Here is a 19,794-nt window from a genome sequence, read left to right on the forward strand (position 1 = left end):
AACGTTCTAACCACGAGGAGTTCTTATTGAGTGTATTGTAATAATCATAGTTCATGTACTGGATAAATAATTATTATCAGCGCACCGCCGCCTACCTGCTGTATAGTGAACAGCAAGGTTAATTCTCAAGGCCAATATTAAACATATATCAAACAGACACAATTTCAACAATTTAAGTAGGAGATTCAAGCATACAGTGATCACGTCGACGCGCGTTTCGCTGTCATAGCATTTACTAGGCAACCCGATCTGTGGAAATGAGTATGTATTTAAAAGACATCACAACCAATCCCAGAGTGTGACATCAAATGGGGGCGGAACTTACTGCTGGCAAATCCGCAAGTGCCACCTCATCATATAGTAAGTCCATTCATAAATCCATGAGTAACTTTTATTCTGGGCATACACAGTTTACCACGGGAAGCATATATCATCCCCATTCTCCATTAACTCCATAATCGGAGGTTATTATCTCCATGAAGCCTCTCCTAGTATACTTTATGAACATTTATTAGTCCAGGATATATTCTAATATATATCTCAGGTAGGTATGGTAATTAAATATTTATATCGCTGCACAAGTGAATTCCTACATAGTACACATTGAATATGTTTTAAAATGTTTTAATTTATAGCCTTAACTTAACCCAAATTGATTGATATCTTCCAGTGCAATAGACACTCTTTCTCTTTTCTTTCAGTGGAGTACTATTTTGCTAGATGGTCACTGTCCTATTGTCACGACCCTGGCTAGTTTTTCACCTTTTTCCCTTGAGACTTACCCCTGCCAACTGTCCCATGAATCTGTATTTGTAATTTGCCTGGGAGATCTGCTCTGATCATGCTGGCTGCAGTACTTCTCTGTATGCATTTGAACTATGCACTCCCTTCCACAGTGATTATTCACCTGGGTCCTTTCCTGTCTGTGAACACTGCTAGCCTTGATTGGAATCGCAGGTATAGATCTGACTGTCAGTGCTGCAGATATGTTTGCTTCCTCTGCGTGTTGTGCCCTCCACCACTCAGAGTCCTACTGCCAGACCACCTGACTGTATCACCAATTCCTGTGAGACCCAGGGTATAAACATCCTCCTTTGATAGCATTTAGGGCCGGAGTATCTCGTTACTTCCCGTGGTGTACAGATTGTGCTATATCTGTCTCTCTGTGTACAAGTGTATTCCAGGCTCCTGCTGGCAGCAACCCCTAGTGCATCCGGAAATCCTGCTGGTTCCCAGACCAGTTTATGCAGTAATCCTGCTGGCAGCAATACCTGGCATATCTAGAATTCCTGCTGGTTCCCAGACCAGTTCATCTAGTAATCCTGCTAACTGCTATACCTGGCATATCTAGAAATCCTGCTGGTTCCCAGACCAGTTCATCTAGTTATCCTGCTAACTGCTATACCTGGCATATCCAGAAATCCTGCTGGTTCCCAGACCAGTTAATTCAGCAATCCTGATAATAGCTATACCTGGCGCATCGGAAATCCTGCTGGTTCCCAGACCAGTTCAATCAGCAATCCTGCTAATAGCTATACCTGGTGCATCTGGAAATCCTTCTGGTTCACAGACCAATTCAGCAAGTCTACCTACTAGTTCTCAGTCCAATTCTGCAAGACTACCTACTGGTACCCTGTCCAGCTCAGCCAGCCTTCCTGCCGGTCCCAGTCCAGTTCCTCCAAGTTTTCTACTGGTTCCACTCCAACGTTACAAGTTTCCTGTTCCTGTCATTTATCATCAAAGGCAGTTCTCACTGCCATACAATTCATATGCAAATAGAGCTATTTACAACATCCATGGTTCCAGTCAAGCCGGTCTCCGCTGAATCCAGTTCATCACCTGAGTCAGGTAACTCTCAAGCACCAACCGTGACACCTATTATATGCATGTACTTGTAATCCACAATATGCAAAGTTAGTAAACTTAGCATCTAATACAGATCTTTCTTGATTCCAGAGAACAATAGCTTGAGCTTCCCAATGATAAGGCACAATTAATTAGACTCATTGCTCACAGGTCCCAGTCCAGTTCCTCCAAGTTTTCTACTGGTTCCACTCCAACGTTACAAGTTTCCTGTTCCTGTCATTTATCATCAAAGGCAGTTCTCACTGCCATACAATTCATATGCAAATAGAGCTATTTACAACATCCATGGTTCCAGTCAAGCCGGTCTCCGCTGAATCCAGTTCATCACCTGAGTCAGGTAACTCTCAAGCACCAACCGTGACACCTATTATATGCATGTACTTGTAATCCACAATAAAGTTAGTAAACTTAGCATCTAATACAGATCTTTCTTGATTCCAGAGAACAATAGCTTGAGATTCCCAATGATAAGGCACAATGAATACAATTCAACTTTAACAGCACAGTTATCTTCATCACTCAATAATATTTGTATCTCAGTCCCAAGTGTACTTTTAGGGACTGATTCATTACAGATCGTTACTGCGATCGCAGCTGGTATTACTGATGCAGGCCCACTGCGAAAATATGCTAATGCATGCAATCGCAATGGCATCACAGCCCAACATAAGGACACCCACTTCCCCTTACTCACATCCATAATACTTTGCAAGTCTGTGAAACCATCGGTAACATCAAGTACCATCCGAGCCTCATGCATAATTACAACATGTCTGACCTCACTCAGAATTTGCTAACCTCGTTGCACACAGTGAAAGCTCAAGCTGCATATGCCATCGCAGTGGCTAATTTATGCACTCCCCTGTAACGGCGTTCAAACGCACTGACACGTCTGTTTCGCCGACCACCGGCCCATCAACACTCCCAAACGGTCACTTTCTGCCAATCACTCTGTGAGGGGCCATGCGTGGTCATTGCGATCGCAGTGGAGCCTTTGCGCATGCGCACTGCGATACATACACATGTGCAGTGCGCAACAATTGGCCGTCTGCGTGCCTAATCGCAGTTGCGATCTGTAATGAATCAGGCCCTTAGTCATCTCTTATATTAATCTTTCTTTCAAAATGGCTTCCGTTCTCTTTGCAACTAACAGAATAAGGAGTGGGATGTAATAGGGTCCGAGTTTTGGAAATTTTTAGAACTCGCTTCACAGGGTCTCCCGGCCACTGCATTAGCACCCCACGCTAGTCAGCCCAGGCTGGAGAACCCTGGGGAGGTGGGGACCCCCCCAATAAAGGGGACCCCCCCTCTCCAGAGCACCCCAGGCCTGGACTGATAACCCAGGGCTATCCCAGCAACCCTGGGCGGTGGGTGTCGGGTTGATTGTGTGAAAACTACAATAAATAATATTGTCCTTTACAGGAGAACTAGAGATCCCAGCAAGCCCCCACATGACTAAGAAGATGGCATTGTGCAAGGAGCATGGGGTGACGGCGCACCTCACGGGGGGCACAGTGGTCAGTCCTGGGTGCAGGATGTGCAGTGTGGGGGCCCTTTGGATCCATGGGCCCATGTGGACTGCATACCCGGCACCCATCATAGATATGCCACTGCTCACCCACAGTTGCCACCTAGCTTCACAAACTGACGCGTCCTGGCACAGACTGAGGAGCACTGCACCCTCTATACTGAATCTATTCCATGGAGAACCTGTGGAGCAGCCCGTGAGCAATGAGTCTAATTCAGTGCCAGCAACCCATTAAGCTCCCCAAGTTCTATCTCTGTCATTATCAAATGACTGAGTAACTACAAGCTATATAAATCCCTATCACAGAGCCATTAGCACTGAGTACCTGTAAATGGCGGTTCCCCTACCCTCCAGCTCAGCCTGTCCCTGCTTGCTTACCGAGACATAAGCCAAACATGAACCTTTTCTCTCTATAGAGCTTTTCTAGTTCTCATCACACCCACGGCAAAGAATGTGTTTCATGATAACATAAACATTGCAGCCTAAGTTCTTACTGTGGCACATGACCCATTGTCCCGGGCTGATTAGCCTGTAATGAAATAAACCCGACCCTAGAGGGAGCACTAACAACCAACTGGGTGATGTCACTTTGCCACAGACAATGGACACTATGGCAATATTAGATTATGGTACAACATGTGGGAGGAATAATTCAGCGCAATCTGATTTTTCATCTATGTATCCTATACAGCTGCGACAGATACAAATGACAGTGTCTGGGCCTCGGTTGTCTTTTATGCAATGGTTATTATAGTAGGGCTAATACAATCGTTCCCGCAATATTTAAGAGTAAGTTTTATGCCAATAAAGACAACTAATATGCCAGCAGTAATAAAAAGCAAATAAACGTCTGAATCTGTAGATATTGCATTATAAAGCCATTTCGCAAGCATAAAGGGAACCATCAAAATACATAAATAAACCAGATAATGCACATAAATACTGTTATATCCATTGTTGCAAAATGATGTCAGATATGTAATGTGTTATTGGCTACAGGCCGATCCTGAGTCGCACGGATCGCTCTTCGCGGACGCAATCGGCGAGTTTTGCATATAGCACATGCACAGATGCGACTGCGCATTTCTGCGTGTCTGACCTATTCTGAGTCAGATGCAACTCGACCAGCTCTGTCTTTCCGTATAATACAGTAGTAGGGTGTTTCTCGACGTGAACTGGGCGTTGTAAATGTGGTCGCACTATTGAATGTGCAACCCTTCTGTAGCTCCCAACTGTGAATGCGTGGAAATAATACTGATCCTAGAGAAGAGTGATTTTATTTTCCCGATTATTCCCGACTCCGTATCCAACATATCGATACGGGACCGCCGATTGGCCATTCTTACCCCAGTGCAGCGAGGTAGCAATGCTAACCACTGTGATGTCCTCTCACAATCTCTTATGAGACAGAGGTCCTGATTCAGAGCAGGACACTATTTGCGCTCGCTCGTTCAGAAAAAGGGGCCGGCTATTTAAATTGAGCGCTCGCTCTTTGCGGTCTGTTGACGCCTCTATGTCTGAGCGAACGAAGGAAACATGCGCTCGCTATTTTGTAAAGACGCCCCCTGGCCGCTCGCATCCTACGTCATCTCAGCTATTTATTTGATTAATCGAGTACATCGAAAGGTGTCTGAACTTCTCGCAGTGCTTGTGGTTGGATTTTCCTACCGCAATCATGCGAACACTTCAGGCTAAGAAACAACCAAGTGACGTGGTCGATGACGCTGCTTTGTTAATTATGCACACCCTTAAAACGCCCGTTTTGACCGTTTGGCACGCCTGCGTTCGGATCTCCACTCCCCGTTTTCAAGCGCCTTCCCCTGTTACCACCCACAAACGCCTCATCCTGTCACTCAAATTAGCAGGCTCTCGCAATTTTGCGAACACACGTTTTCCGACCGCACTGACTGGTTGGCGCATGCGCATTACGACCCATACGCATGCGCAGATGTGCGAACATTGCTCGGAGTGAACGAGCGGCCGCTTACGAGAGGCTCTGAATCAGGCCCAGAGGTTTAAACTTTAAACATTACAATCTTTGCAGCCATAGAGATTACTATCCCCTGTAACATGGTGTGAGATCTGTAGAACCTAATGAAGCACATGCTGCCTTAATACATACACTGTTTACAGTAAATTCAGGCTTTAGTTTTAAACTGCATTCTTAGTGGTATGTTTACGGGAAGCTGTTCCGCCATCTGTGTCCCTCTAGGAATCCCACGCAGGGGTCACCATATGTCATTACACAGACGGCTTTCTCCAGACAGGGGGAGGTCTCCTACATGTATAATATTTCACGTTGAATCACAAACAAAGTCCCTGATACTTCCCCCTTTACTTAATGGATCCAGCTTCCATTCACCTGCCTACTGGGAAGACTGAGGGCCTGATTCAGAGCCGGACGCTATTTGCAGTCGTTCGTCCAGAAAATAGGGGTGGCTATTCAAATGAACCGTTCGCTCTTTGCGGTCTGTTCACGCCTCTATGTCTGAACGAGCTAACAAAACTTGCGGTTGTTTTTTGAAAAAATACGCCCCCTGGCCGTTCGCATCCTACCTCATGTCCGCTATTTATTAGATTAATCGAGTACATCGACCAGCTTATGAACTGCTCGCTATTCTTGTGGTTGGTTTTTGCTACCACAATCTTGCGAGCAGTTCTGGCTATAAAATAACCCAGTGACGTGGTCAGTGACGCTGCTGTATTAATTATGCACACCCTTAAAACGCCCGTTTTGACCTTTAAGCACCCCTGCGTTCGGATCTCCACTCCCTGTTTTCAAGCACCTTCCCCTGTTACCACCCACATACGCCTCCTCCTGTCACTCAAAATAGCAGGCATTCGCTATTTAGCGAACAAACGATTTTCGGCCGCACTGACTGGTTCGCGCATTCGTATTACGATCCGTACGCATGCGCAGTTGGGCAAACATCGCTCGGAGCGAACGAGCGGCCGCTTACGAGCGGCTCTGAATCAGGCCCTGAGGCACAAGTAACCAGTAACTGCTTCACTTTTCCACATTACTTCCAAATGAGGTTATAATACGGCACTCCTAAAATGTGGAGGAGCCATGCCGGTTTTATGCTGTGGAATAATGCGTTCTGTATGTGGTCCCATGGTGCCTTTTTTTTTTTTTTTACATCTATATGAACATTTTGCAGTGACACTTTAGGGGCTGATTTATCAAAGGGATAATAGCCTTATTGCTGGCGAAAACGTGCATCACTGCCTGTAATAACGGTACCACTGCCGGCAAAACCCCTGTGCCTTTACATCGTGGGATGGTGATAACAGATTTAAATCATTCAGTAAACGATCTATTCCTTGATTAAAACATTTTTTAATGTTTATTTTTTTTTTCCTTTAAAAATAATCATTTTTAAATATAAATATTAAATTTTTAAACTTTTTTTTTTTCCGGTCGCGATAGTGATCCCAGGCTGCGATCTCGGTCACAGCGCTGGGATCGCAAATGCAGCAAGGAGGCGTCTGACACCTCTCACCTCTGCATTTTATAGGGACGGATTTGTGTAGCTGCTGGTGTGCGGCTCTACAATTCCATCCATCTGTGATTCAGGCCCTTATATCGCTATTATAGTCTTCCCTGTGACTTTTCCGCACCTGTAGGAATGACGTCATGCTTTGTTCCGTTACTTGTGCCGTTGTCCTTTTGTGTTGTCTGGTGGAAAATAAAAGACACATTCAGTCAAGTATTCAGTTTGTAGACAACATTTTACAGAAAAAAAAAGTAAAGAGAGTTACTTCATTGGAAAACACATAAGTTATAGAGTCGATCTTGTTAGCTCCACCTGTGGATCTTTTCAAATGTGTTAGTGAGTAATGAACACACCTGTGCACCAGGTAGGTGGTCTGGAAAACGTGAACTGTTAAGTCCCCCATACATCAGAGATTGATTGCCACAATCGATTGAAAAAGGGAAAGACTTTTATACACATTTGACTGCAAATTGCACGATTGCTGCAATCAATCTCTGATGTATGGGGGCCTTTAGTAACTCTCAAGGACCGATGCTGGCTAGTTCATGTTTTGCAGGTCACCCAGCCGGTGCACAGGTGTAGTCATTACTCACTGACACATTTTAAAAGATCCACAGGTGAAGCTAATTATTTCACTTGCGATTCTGAGAGGAGAATTGGAAAACATGCACTGTTTGGGGTCCTGAGGACCCAGTTTGAGAACTTGTGATTTACTCCTAGATCTGTAAATCAATCAAAATTTAACACCAGTCCTCCTCATATAATTAGATCAATATTGTTTAGTCCAGGACCTTTGAGAAATATTGATCCTATATAGGCATCTGCCAAAAGATTATTTTGGTTCACGCAATAAAATAGTTACCCACTTTCCTGATGCCAGTTCCTATATAGACATAGCACACCAATAGGTGTATCTCCGGTTAATGCAGTCTGTAACCACCGTCGTCTTATGTCGCCCCAATATTGCAATATATCCACCGACCAGGTGCCGTGTGATCATGCATGCACGGGTAATGCTAAAGTTGCAAGGTGCACAGATGCTCACTACACACGGGGTAGCGCTCAACCACCTATCGGTGGGAGCACGGGCTTTTCGCGGACCAGTCGCTCGATGAGATGTAACAGCCGGGCTTTGCAGTAAGGCAGTAAAGTCTAGGTCAGGGGTAGCCAACCTAGGTCCTCGTGAGCTACCAACAGTTCACATTTTTCAGACCACCGAGCAGGTGCACAGGTGTATTAATTATTACTAACACATTTGAAAAGATCCACAGGTGGAGCTAATTATATCACTTGTGATTCTGTGAGGAGACCTGCAAAACATGCACCGTTGGTAGCTCTTGAGGACCAGGGTTGGCTACCACTGGTCTAGGTGAACCCATCAACGTGTCTGTCTGTGTGTTAGCGGTGAGCCGGCCCCTCGACGTTACTTCCCGGCTCGGCTCAGCAGCATAGTTGGCAGTGAGTCAGGGTGAGTAGGATGGTAATAGGAGCTGATCAGAGCAATCTCTTCGTTCTTGACGCATTTCTCTGGGTATTGGAGTCTCGGTTTCTTCAGAAGGTGTAGCTCTACTATTGGGGCGACATAATCCACTGGTGGTTACAGACTGCATTAACCGGAGATACACCTACGGGCATGTACTATTATATGTGGCAGTAGAGAGGACCACTCGAATTTTGCGTTTGCACCTCTGTCTCGCCTTTCTTTACGTTTCTAGTCTTTACTCTTTTTTCTAGGGCTCTTTTACTGCTATACAGTATCCTCCTCCAGTGCTTTATTTTTATGTGTATTTTTGTATAACAGTGCGGTCCTAATTAAATTAATGCACTTCTAATGATTAATTCAATGGTCCTCGGAAATACCAGGATAGCCTGTGAATATAAGTATGTTATTCCCAGGAGGAACTGTGTATTGTAGGTGCCGACAGCAATGTGCTGGTCAGAAAGCAAGATATATCCAAAAGATGCAATGTCTACTTCATTAGGTTAGGGAGTGAGTATGGATTAGATGTCCTGTGCACTGGGTTAGGGAGTGAGTATGGGTTATATGTCTTGTGCATTAGGTTAGGGAGTGAGTATGGGTTAGATGTTTCGTGCATTAGGTTAGGTAGTGAGTATGGGTTAGATGCATTGTGCACTGGGTTAGGGAGTGAGTATGGGTTATATGTCTTCTCCATTAGGTTTTGGAGTGAGTATGGATTAGATGTCCTATATATAAGGTTAGAGAGTGAGTATGGGTTAGATGTCTTGTGCACTGGGTGAGGGAGTGAGTACGGGTTAGATGCATTGTGCACTGGGTTAGAGAGTGAGTATGGGTTAGATGTCTTGTGAATTAGGTTAGGGAGTGAGTATGGATTAGATGTCTTGTGCATTAGAGTGAGGGAGCGAGTATGGGTTATATGTCTTGTGCATTGGGTTAGGGAGTGAGTATAGGTTAGATGTTTTGTGCATTAGGGTGAGGGAGTGAGTATGGGTTATATGTTTTGTGCATTAGGTTAGGTAGTGAGTATGGGTTAGATGCATTGTGCACTAGGTTAGGGAGTGAGTATGGATTAGATGTACTATATATAAGGTTAGAGTGAGTATGGGTTAGATGTCTTGTGCACTGGGTTAGGGAGTGAGTATGGGTTATATGTCTTGTGCATTAGGTTAGGGAGTGAGTATGGGTTAATTGTCTTGTGCATTAGGGTGAGGTAGTGAGTATGAGTTAGATGTCTTGTGCACTGGGTTAGGGAGTGAGTATGGGTTGGATGCATTGTGCACTAGGTTAGGGAGTGAGTATGGGTTAGATGCATTGTGCACTGGGTTAGGGAGTGAGTATGGGTTAGATGCATTGTGCACTGGGTTAGGGAGTGATTATGGGTTAGATGCATTGTGCACTGGGTTAGGGAGTGAGTATGGGTTAGATGCATTGTGCACTGGGTTAGGGAGTCAGTATGGGTTATATGTCTTGTGCACTGGGTTAGAGAGTGAGTATGGGTTAGATGTCTTGTGCATTAGGTTAGGGAGTGAGTATGGGTTAGATGTCTTGTGTATTAGGTTAGGGAGTGAGTATGGGTTAATTGTCTTGTGCATTAGGGTGAGGTAGTGAGTATGGGTTAGATGTCTTGTGCACTGGGTTAGAGAGTGAGTATGGGTTAGATGCATTGTGCACTGGGTTAGGGAGTGAGTATGGGTTAGATGCATTGTGCACTGGGTTAGGGAGTGAGTATTGGTTAGAGGTCTTGTGCATTAGTTAGGGAGTGAGCATGGATTAGATGTCTTGTGCGTTAGGTTAGGAAGTGAGTATGGGTTAGATGTCTTGTGCACTAGGTTAGGGAGTGAGTATGGGTTAGATGTCTTGTGCATTATGGTTAGGGAGTGAGTATGGGTTAGATGCATTATGCACTGGGTTAGGGAGTGAGTATGGGTTAGATGCATTGTGCACTGGGTTAGAGAGGGAGTGTGGGTTAGATGTCTTGTGCATTAGGGTTGGGTAGTGAGTATGGGTTATATGTCTTGTGCACTCGGTTATAGAGCGAGTATGGGTTAGATGTCTTGAGCGTTAGGTTAGGGAGTGAGTATGGGTTAGATGTCTTGTGCACTCGATTAGAGAGTGAGTATGGATTAGATGTCTTGTGCGTTAGGTTAGGGAGTGAGTATGGGTTAAATGTCTTGTGCACAGGGTTAGAGAGTGAGTATGGGTTAGATGTCTTGTGTATTAGGGTCAGGGAGTGAGTATGGGTTAGAAGTCTTGTGCATTAGGGTTAGGGAGTCAGTATGGGTTAGATGTCGTGTGCATTAGGTTAGGGAGTGAGTATGGGTTAGATGTCTTGTGCACTGGGTTAGGGAGTGAGTATGGGTTATATGTCTTGTGCACAGGGTTAGAGAGTGAGTATGGGTTAGATGTATTGTGCATTAGGTTAGGGAGTGAGTATGGGTTAGATGTCGTGTGCATTAGGTTACGGAGTGAGTATGGGTTAGATATCTTGTGCATTAGGTTACGGAGTGAGTATGGGTTAGATATCTTGTGCATTAGGTTAGGGAGTGAGTATGGGTTAGATGTCTTGTGCACTCGATTAGAGAGTGAGTATGGATTAGATGTCTTGTGCATTAGGGTTGGGTAGTGAGTATGGGTTAGATGTCTTGTGCACTGGGTTATAGAGCGAGTATGGGTTAGATGTCTTTTGCATTAGGGTTAGGGACTGAGTGTAGGTTAGATGTCTTGTGCACTGGGTTAGAGAGTGAGTATGGGTTAGATGTATTGTGCACTGGGTTAGAGAGTGAGTATGGGTTAGATGTATTGTGCACTGGGTTAGAGAGTGAGTAGGTGTTAGATGTCTTGTGCACTGGGTTAGGTAGTGAGTATGGTTTAGATGTCTTGTGCACTGGGTTAGGGAGTGAGTATAGGTTAGATGTCTTGTGCACTGGGTTAGAGAGTGAGTATGGGTTAGATGTATTGTGCACTGGGTTAGAGAGTGAGTATGGGTTAGATGTCTTGTGCACTGGGTTAGGGAGTTAGTATGGGTTAGATGTATTGTGCACTGGGTTAGAGAGTGAGTATGGGTTAGAGGTCTTGTGCACTGGGTTAGGGAGTGAGTATGGGTTAAATGTATTGTGCACTGGGTTAGAGAGTGAGTATGGGTTAGATGTCTTGTGCACTGGGTTAGGTAGTGAGTATAGGTTAGATGTCTTGTGCACTGGGTTAGAGAGTGAGTATGGGTTAGATGTATTGTGCACTGGGTTAGGGAGTGAGTATGGGTTAGATGTATTGTGCACTGGGTTAGAGAGTGAGTATGGGTTAGATGTCTTGTGCACTGGGTTAGAGAGTGAGTATGGGTTAGATGTCTTGTGCACTGGGTTAGAGAGTGAGTATGGGTTAGATGTCTTGTGCACTGGGTTAGAGAGTAAGTATGGGTTAGATGCATTGTGCACTGGGTTAGGGAGTGAGTATGGGTTATATGTCTTGTGCATTAGGTTAGGGAGTGAGTATGGGTTAGATGCATTGTGCACTGGGTTAGGGAGTCAGTATGGGTTATATGTCTTGTGCACTGGGTTAGGGAGTCAGTATGGGTTATATGTCTTGTGCACTGGGTTAGAGAGTGAGTATGGGTTAGATGTCTTGTGCATTAGGTTAGGGAGTGAGTATGGGTTAGATGTCTTGTGTATTAGGTTAGGGAGTGAGTATGGGTTAATTGTCTTGTGCATTAGGGTGAGGTAGTGAGTATGGGTTAGATGTCTTGTGTACTGGGTTAGTGAGTGAGTATGGGTTAGATGCATTGTGCACTGGGTTAGGGAGTGAGTATGGGTTAGATGCATTGTGCACTGGGTTAGGGAGTGAGTATTGGTTAGAGGACTTGTGCATTAGGGTTAGGGAGTGAGTATGGGTTAGATGTCGTGTGCATTAGGTTACGGAGTGAGTATGGGTTAGATGTCTTGTGCATTGGGTTAGGGAGTGAGTATGGGTTATATGTCTTGTGCATTAGTTAGGGAGTGAGTATGGGTTAGATGTCTTGTGCACTCGATTAGAGAGTGAGTATGGATTAGATGTCTTGTGCGTTAGGTTAGGAAGTGAGTATGGGTTAGATGTCTTGTGTACTTGGTTAGGGAGTGAGTATGGGTTAGATGTCTTGTGCATTAGGGTTAGGGAGTGAGTATGGGTTAGATGCATTATGCACTGGGTTAGGGAGTGAGTATGGGTTAGATGCATTGTGCACTGGGTTAGAGAGGGAGTGTGGGTTAGATGTCTTGTGCATTAGGGTTGGGTAGTGAGTATGGGTTAGATGTCTTGTGCACTCGGTTATAGAGCGAGTATGGGTTAGATGTCTTGTGCGTTAGGTTAGGGAGTGAGTATGGGTTAGATGTCTTGTGCACTCGCTTAGAGAGTGAGTATGGATTAGATGTCTTGTGCGTTAGGTTAGGGAGTGAGTATGGGTTAGATGTCTTGTGCACAGGGTTAGAGAGTGAGTATGGTTAGATGTCTTGTGCACTGGGTTAGGGAGTGAGTATGGGTTAGATGTCTTGTGCATTAGGGTTAGGGAGTGAGTATGGGTTAGATGCATTATGCACTGGGTTAGGGAGTGAGTATGGGTTAGATGCATTGTGCACTGGGTTAGAGAGGGAGTGTGGGTTAGATGTCTTGTGCATTAGGGTTGGGTAGTGAGTATGGGTTAGATGTCTTGTGCACTCGGTTATAGAGCGAGTATGGGTTAGATGTCTTGTGCGTTAGGTTAGGGAGTGAGTATGGGTTAGATGTCTTGCGCACTCGCTTAGAGAGTGAGTATGGATTAGATGTCTTGTGCGTTAGGTTAGGGAGTGAGTATGGGTTAGATGTCTTGAGCACAGGGTTAGAGAGTGAGTATGGTTAGATGTCTTGTGCACTGGGTTAGGGAGTGAGTATGGGTTAGATGTCTTGTGCATTAGGGTCAGGGAGTGAGTATGGGTTAGAAGTCTTGTGCATTAGGGTTAGGGAGTGAGTATGGGTTAGATGTCTTGTGCACTGGGTTAGGGAGTGAGTATGGGTTAGATGTCTTGTGCATTAGGGTCAGGGATTGAGTATGGGTTAGAAGTCTTGCGCATTAGGGAGAGTGAGTATGGGTTAGATGTCGTGTGCATTAGGTTAGGGAGTGAGTATGGGTTAGATGTCTTGTGCACTGGGTTAGGGAGTGAGTATGGGTTATATGTCTTGTGCACAGGGTTAGAGAGTGAGTATGGGTTAGATGTATTGTGCATTAGGTTAGGGAGTGAGTATGGGTTAGATGTTGTGTGCATTAGGTTACGGAGTGAGTATGGGTTCGATATCTTGTGCATTAGGTTACGGAGTGAGTATGGGTTAGATATCTTGTGCATTAGTTAGGGAGTGAGTATGGGTTAATTGTCTTGTGCACTCGATTAGAGAGTGAGTATGGATTAGATGTCTTGTGCATTAGGTTAGGGAGTGAGTATGGGTTAGATGTCTTGTGTATTAGGTTAGGGAGTGAGTATGGGTTAATTGTCTTGTGCATTAGGGTGAGGTAGTGAGTATGGGTTAGATGTCTTGTGCACTGGGTTAGTGAGTGAGTATGGGTTAGATGCATTGTGCACTGGGTTAGGGAGTATGGGTTAGATGCATTGTGCACTGGGTTAGGGAGTGAGTATTGGTTAGAGGACTTGTGCATTAGGGTTAGGGAGTGAGTATGGGTTAGATGTCGTGTGCATTAGGTTAGGGAGTGAGTATGGGTTAGATGTCTTGTGCATTGGGTTAGGGAGTGAGTATGGGTTATATGTCTTGTGCATTAGTTAGGGAGTGAGTATGGGTTAGATGTCTTGTGCACTCGATTAGAGAGTGAGTATGGATTAGATGTCTTGTGCGTTAGGTTAGGAAGTGAGTATGGGTTAGATGTCTTGTGTACTGGGTTAGGGAGTGAGTATGGGTTAGATGTCTTGTGCATTAGGGTTAGGGAGTTAGTATGGGTTAGATGCATTATGCACTGGGTTAGGGAGTGAGTATGGGTTAGATGCATTGTGCACTGGGTTAGAGAGGGAGTGTGGGTTAGATGTCTTGTGCATTAGGGTTGGGTAGTGAGTATGGGTTAGATGTCTTGTGCACTCGGTTATAGAGCGAGTATGGGTTAGATGTCTTGTGCGTTAGGTTAGGGAGTGAGTATGGGTTAGATGTCTTGTGCACTCGCTTAGAGAGTGAGTATGGATTAGATGTCTTGTGCGTTAGGTTAGGGAGTGAGTATGGGTTAGATGTCTTGTGCACAGGGTTAGAGAGTGAGTATGGTTAGATGTCTTGTGCACTGGGTTAGGGAGTGAGTATGGGTTAGATGTCTTGTGCATTAGGGTCAGGGAGTGAGTATGGGTTAGAAGTCTTCTGCATTAGGGTAAGGGAGTGAGTATGGGTTAGAAGTCTTGTGCACTGGGTTAGGGAGAGAGTATGGGTTAGATGTCTTGTGCATTAGGGTCAGGGAGTGAGTATGGGTTAGAAGTCTTGTGTATTAGGGTTAGAGAGTGAGTATGGGTTAGATGTCGTGTGCATTAGGTTAGGGAGTGAGTATGGGTTAGATGTCTTGTGCACTGGGTTAGGGAGTGAGTATGGGTTATATGTCTTGTGCACAGGGTTAGAGAGTGAGTATGGGTTAGATGTATTGTGCATTAGGTTAGGGAGTGAGTATGGGTTAGATGTCTTGTGCATTAGGTTACGGAGTGAGTATGGGTTCGATGTCTTGTGCATTAGGTTAGGGAGTGAGTATGGGTTAGATGTCTTGTGCACTAGGTTAGGGAGTGAGTATGGGTTAGAAGTCTTGTGCATTAGGTTAGGGAGTGAGTACGGGTTAGATGTTTTGTGCACTGGGTTAGGGAGTGAGTATGGGTTAGATGTCTTGTGCACTGGGTTAGGGAGTGAGTATGGGTTATATGTCTTGTGCACTGGGTTAGGGAGAGAGTATTGGTTAGAGGACTTGTGCATTAGGGTTAGGGAGTGAGTATGGGTTAGATGTCGTGTGCATTAGGTTAGGGAGTGAGTATGGGTTAGATGTCTTGTGCACTGGGTTAGGGAGTGAGTATGGGTTATATGTCTTGTGCATTAGTTAGGGAGTGAGTATGGGTTAGATGTCTTGTGCACTCGATTAGAGAGTGAGTATGGATTAGATGTCTTGTGCGTTAGGTTAGGAAGTGAGTATGGGTTAGATGTCTTGTGTACTGGGTAAGGGAGTGAGTATGGGTTAGATGTCTTGTGCATTAGGGTTAGGGAGTGAGTATGGGTTAGATGCATTATGCACTGGGTTAGGGAGTGAGTATGGGTTAGATGCATTGTGCACTGGGTTAGAGAGGGAGTGTGGGTTAGATGTCTTGTGCATTAGGGTTGGGTAGTGAGTATGGGTTAGATGTCTTGTGCACTCGGTTATAGAGCGAGTATGGGTTAGATGTCTTGTGCGTTAGGTTAGGGAGTGAGTATGGGTTAGATGTCTTGTGCACTCGCTTAGAGAGTGAGTATGGATTAGATGTCTTGTGCGTTAGGTTAGGGAGTGAGTATGGGTTAGATGTCTTGTGCACAGGGTTAGAGAGTGAGTATGGTTAGATGTCTTGTGCACTGGGTTAGGAAGTGAGTATGGGTTAGATGTCTTGTACATTAGGGTCAGGGAGTGAGTATGGGTTAGAAGTCTTGTGCATTAGGGTTAGGGAGTGAGTATGGGTTAGATGTCTTGTGCACTGGGTTAGGGAGTGAGTATGGGTTAGATGTCTTGTGCATTCGGGTCAGGGAGTGAGTATGGGTTAGAAGTCTTGTGCATTAGGGAGAGTGAGTATGGGTTAGATGTCTTATGCACTCGATTAGAGAGTGAGTATGGATTAGATGTCTTGTGCGTTAGGTTAGGAAGTGAGTATGGGTTAGATGTCTTGTGTACTGGGTTAGGGAGTGAGTTTGGGTTAGATGTCTTGTGCATTAGGGTTAGGGAGTGAGTATGGGTTAGATGCATTATGCACTGGGTTAGGGAGTGAGTAGGGGTTAGATGCATTGTGCACTGGGTTAGAGAGGGAGTGTGGGTTAGATGTCTTGTGCATTAGGGTTGGGGAGTGAGAATGGGTTAGAAGTCTTGTGCTTTAGGTTACGGAGTGAGTATGGGTTAGATGTCCTGTGCATTAGGGTTAGGGAGTGAGTATGGATTAGATGTCTTGTGCATTAGGTTAGAGAATGAGTATGGGTTAGATGTCTTGTGCATTAGGGTTGGGTAGTGAGTATGGGTTAGATGTCTTGTGCACTCGGTTATAGAGCGAGTATGGGTTAGATGTCTTGTGCGTTAGGTTAGGGAGTGAGTATGGGTTAGATGTCTTGTGCACTCGCTTAGAGAGTGAGTATGGATTAGATGTCTTGTGCGTTAGGTTAGGGAGTGAGTATGGGTTAGATGTCTTGTGCACAGGGTTAGAGAGTGAGTATGGTTAGATGTCTTGTGCACTGGGTTAGGGAGTGAGTATGGGTTAGATGTCTTGTGCATTAGGGTCAGGAAGTGAGTATGGGTTAGAAGTCTTCTGCATTAGGGTAAGGGAGTGAGTATGGGTTAGAAGTCTTGTGCACTGGGTTAGGGAGAGAGTATGGGTTAGATGTCTTGTGCATTAGGGTCAGGGAGTGAGTATGGGTTAGAAGTCTTGTGTATTAGGGTTACAGAGTGAGTATGGGTTAGATGTCGTGTGCATTAGGTTAGGGAGTGAGTATGGGTTAGATGTCTTGTGCACTGGGTTAGGGAGTGAGTATGGGTTATATGTCTTGTGCACAGGGTTAGAGAGTGAGTATGGGTTAGATGTATTGTGCATTAGGTTAGGGAGTGAGTATGGGTTAGATGTCTTGTGCATTAGGTTACGGAGTGAGTATGGGTTCGATGTCTTGTGCATTAGGTTAGGGAGTGAGTATGGGTTAGATGTCTTGTGCACTAGGTTAGGGAGTGAGTATGGGTTAGAAGTCTTGTGCATTAGGTTAGGGAGTGAGTACGGGTTAGATGTTTTGTGCACTGGGTTAGGGAGTGAGTATGGGTTAGATGTCTTGTGCACTGGGTTAGGGAGTGAGTATGGGTTATATGTCTTGTGCACTGGGTTAGGGAGAGAGTATTGGTTAGAGGACTTGTGCATTAGGGTTAGGGAGTGAGTATGGGTTAGATGTCGTGTGCATTAGGTTAGGGAGTGAGTATGGGTTAGATGTCTTGTGCACTGGGTTAGGGAGTGAGTATGGGTTATATGTCTTGTGCATTAGTTAGGGAGTGAGTATGGGTTAGATGTCTTGTGCACTCGATTAGAGAGTGAGTATGGATTAGATGTCTTGTGCGTTAGGTTAGGAAGTGAGTATGGGTTAGATGTCTTGTGTACTGGGTAAGGGAGTGAGTATGGGTTAGATGTCTTGTGCATTAGGGTTAGGGAGTGAGTATGGGTTAGATGCATTATGCACTGGGTTAGGGAGTGAGTATGGGTTAGATGCATTGTGCACTGGGTTAGAGAGGGAGTGTGGGTTAGATGTCTTGTGCATTAGGGTTGGGTAGTGACTATGGGTTAGATGTCTTGTGCACTCGGTTATAGAGCGAGTATGGGTTAGATGTCTTGTGCGTTAGGTTAGGGAGTGAGTATGGGTTAGATGTCTTGTGCACTCGCTTAGAGAGTGAGTATGGATTAGATGTCTTGTGCGTTAGGTTAGGGAGTGAGTATGGGTTAGATGTCTTGTGCACAGGGTTAGAGAGTGAGTATGGTTAGATGTCTTGTGCACTGGGTTAGGAAGTGAGTATGGGTTAGATGTCTTGTGCATTAGGGTCAGGGAGTGAGTATGGGTTAGAAGTCTTGTGCATTAGGGTTAGGGAGTGAGTATGGGTTAGATGTCTTGTGCACTGGGTTAGGGAGTGAGTATGGGTTAGATGTCTTGTGCATTCGGGTCAGGGAGTGAGTATGGGTTAGAAGTCTTGTGCATTAGGGAGAGTGAGTATGGGTTAGATGTCTTATGCACTCGATTAGAGAGTGAGTATGGATTAGATGTCTTGTGCGTTAGGTTAGGAAGTGAGTATGGGTTAGATGTCTTGTGTACTGGGTTAGGGAGTGAGTATGGGTTAGATGTCTTGTGCATTAGGGTTAGGGAGTGAGTATGGGTTAGATGCATTATGCACTGGGTTAGGGAGTGAGTAGGGGTTAGATGCATTGTGCACTGGGTTAGAGAGGGAGTGTGGGTTAGATGTCTTGTGCATTAGGGTTGGGGAGTGAGAATGGGTTAGAAGTCTTGTGCTTTAGGTTACGGAGTGAGTATGGGTTAGATGTCCTGTGCATTAGGGTTAGGGAGTGAGTATGGATTAGATGTCTTGTGCATTAGGTTAGAGAATGAGTATGGGTTAGATGTCTTGTGCATTAGGGTTGGGTAGTGAGTATGGGTTAGATGTCTTGTGCACTCGGTTATAGAGCGAGTATGGGTTAGATGTCTTGTGCGTTAGGTTAGGGAGTGAGTATGGGTTAGATGTCTTGTGCACTCGCTTAGAGAGTGAGTATGGATTAGATGTCTTGTGCGTTAGGTTAGGGAGTGAGTATGGGTTAGATGTCTTGTGCACAGGGTTAGAGAGTGAGTATGGTTAGATGTCTTGTGCACTGGGTTAGGGAGTGAGTATGGGTTAGATGTCTTGTGCATTAGGGTCAGGAAGTGAGTATGGGTTAGAAGTCTTCTGCATTAGGGTAAGGGAGTGAGTATGGGTTAGAAGTCTTGTGCACTGGGTTAGGGAGAGAGTATGGGTTAGATGTCTTGTGCATTAGGGTCAGGGAGTGAGTATGGGTTAGAAGTCTTGTGTATTAGGGTTACAGAGTGAGTATGGGTTAGATGTCGTGTGCATTAGGTTAGGGAGTGAGTATGGGTTAGATGTCTTGTGCACTGGGTTAGGGAGTGAGTATGGGTTATATGTCTTGTGCACAGGGTTAGAGAGTGAGTATGGGTTAGATGTATTGTGCATTAGGTTAGGGAGTGAGTATGGGTTAGATGTCTTGTGCATTAGGTTACGGAGTGAGTATGGGTTCGATGTCTTGTGCATTAGGTTAGGGAGTGAGTATGGGTTAGATGTCTTGTGCACTAGGTTAGGGAGTGAGTATGGGTTAGAAGTCTTGTGCATTAGGTTAGGGAGTGAGTACGGGTTAGATGTTTTGTGCACTGGGTTAGGGAGTGAGTATGGGTTAGATGTCTTGTGCACTGGGTTAGGGAGTGAGTATGGGTTATATGTCTTGTGCACTGGGTTAGGGAGAGAGTATTGGTTAGAGGACTTGTGCATTAGGGTTAGGGAGTGAGTATGGGTTAGATGTCGTGTGCATTAGGTTAGGGAGTGAGTATGGGTTAGATGTCTTGTGCACTGGGTTAGGGAGTGAGTATGGGTTATATGTCTTGTGCATTAGTTAGGGAGTGAGTATGGGTTAGATGTCTTGTGCACTCGATTAGAGAGTGAG

General features: G+C 45.1%; 1 protein-coding gene across 1 annotated transcript in view; it reads right to left on the reverse strand.

Moving 5' to 3' along the window:
- LOC148505932 (uncharacterized) overlaps positions 1-19,794 on the reverse strand; it is a 238,640-nt gene that overhangs the window by 38,140 nt on the left and 180,706 nt on the right. Inside the window, exon 4 of the mRNA XM_088447532.1 lies at positions 7,016-7,073. Coding sequence (XP_088303658.1) covers positions 7,016-7,073 — 58 coding nt within the window. The remainder of the gene's footprint in view (positions 1-7,015; positions 7,074-19,794) is intronic.

This window comes from Taudactylus pleione, unplaced genomic scaffold (assembly GCF_031769625.1).
Source record: "Taudactylus pleione unplaced genomic scaffold, aTauple2 ptg000434l, whole genome shotgun sequence".
NCBI lineage: Eukaryota > Metazoa > Chordata > Amphibia > Anura > Myobatrachidae > Taudactylus > Taudactylus pleione.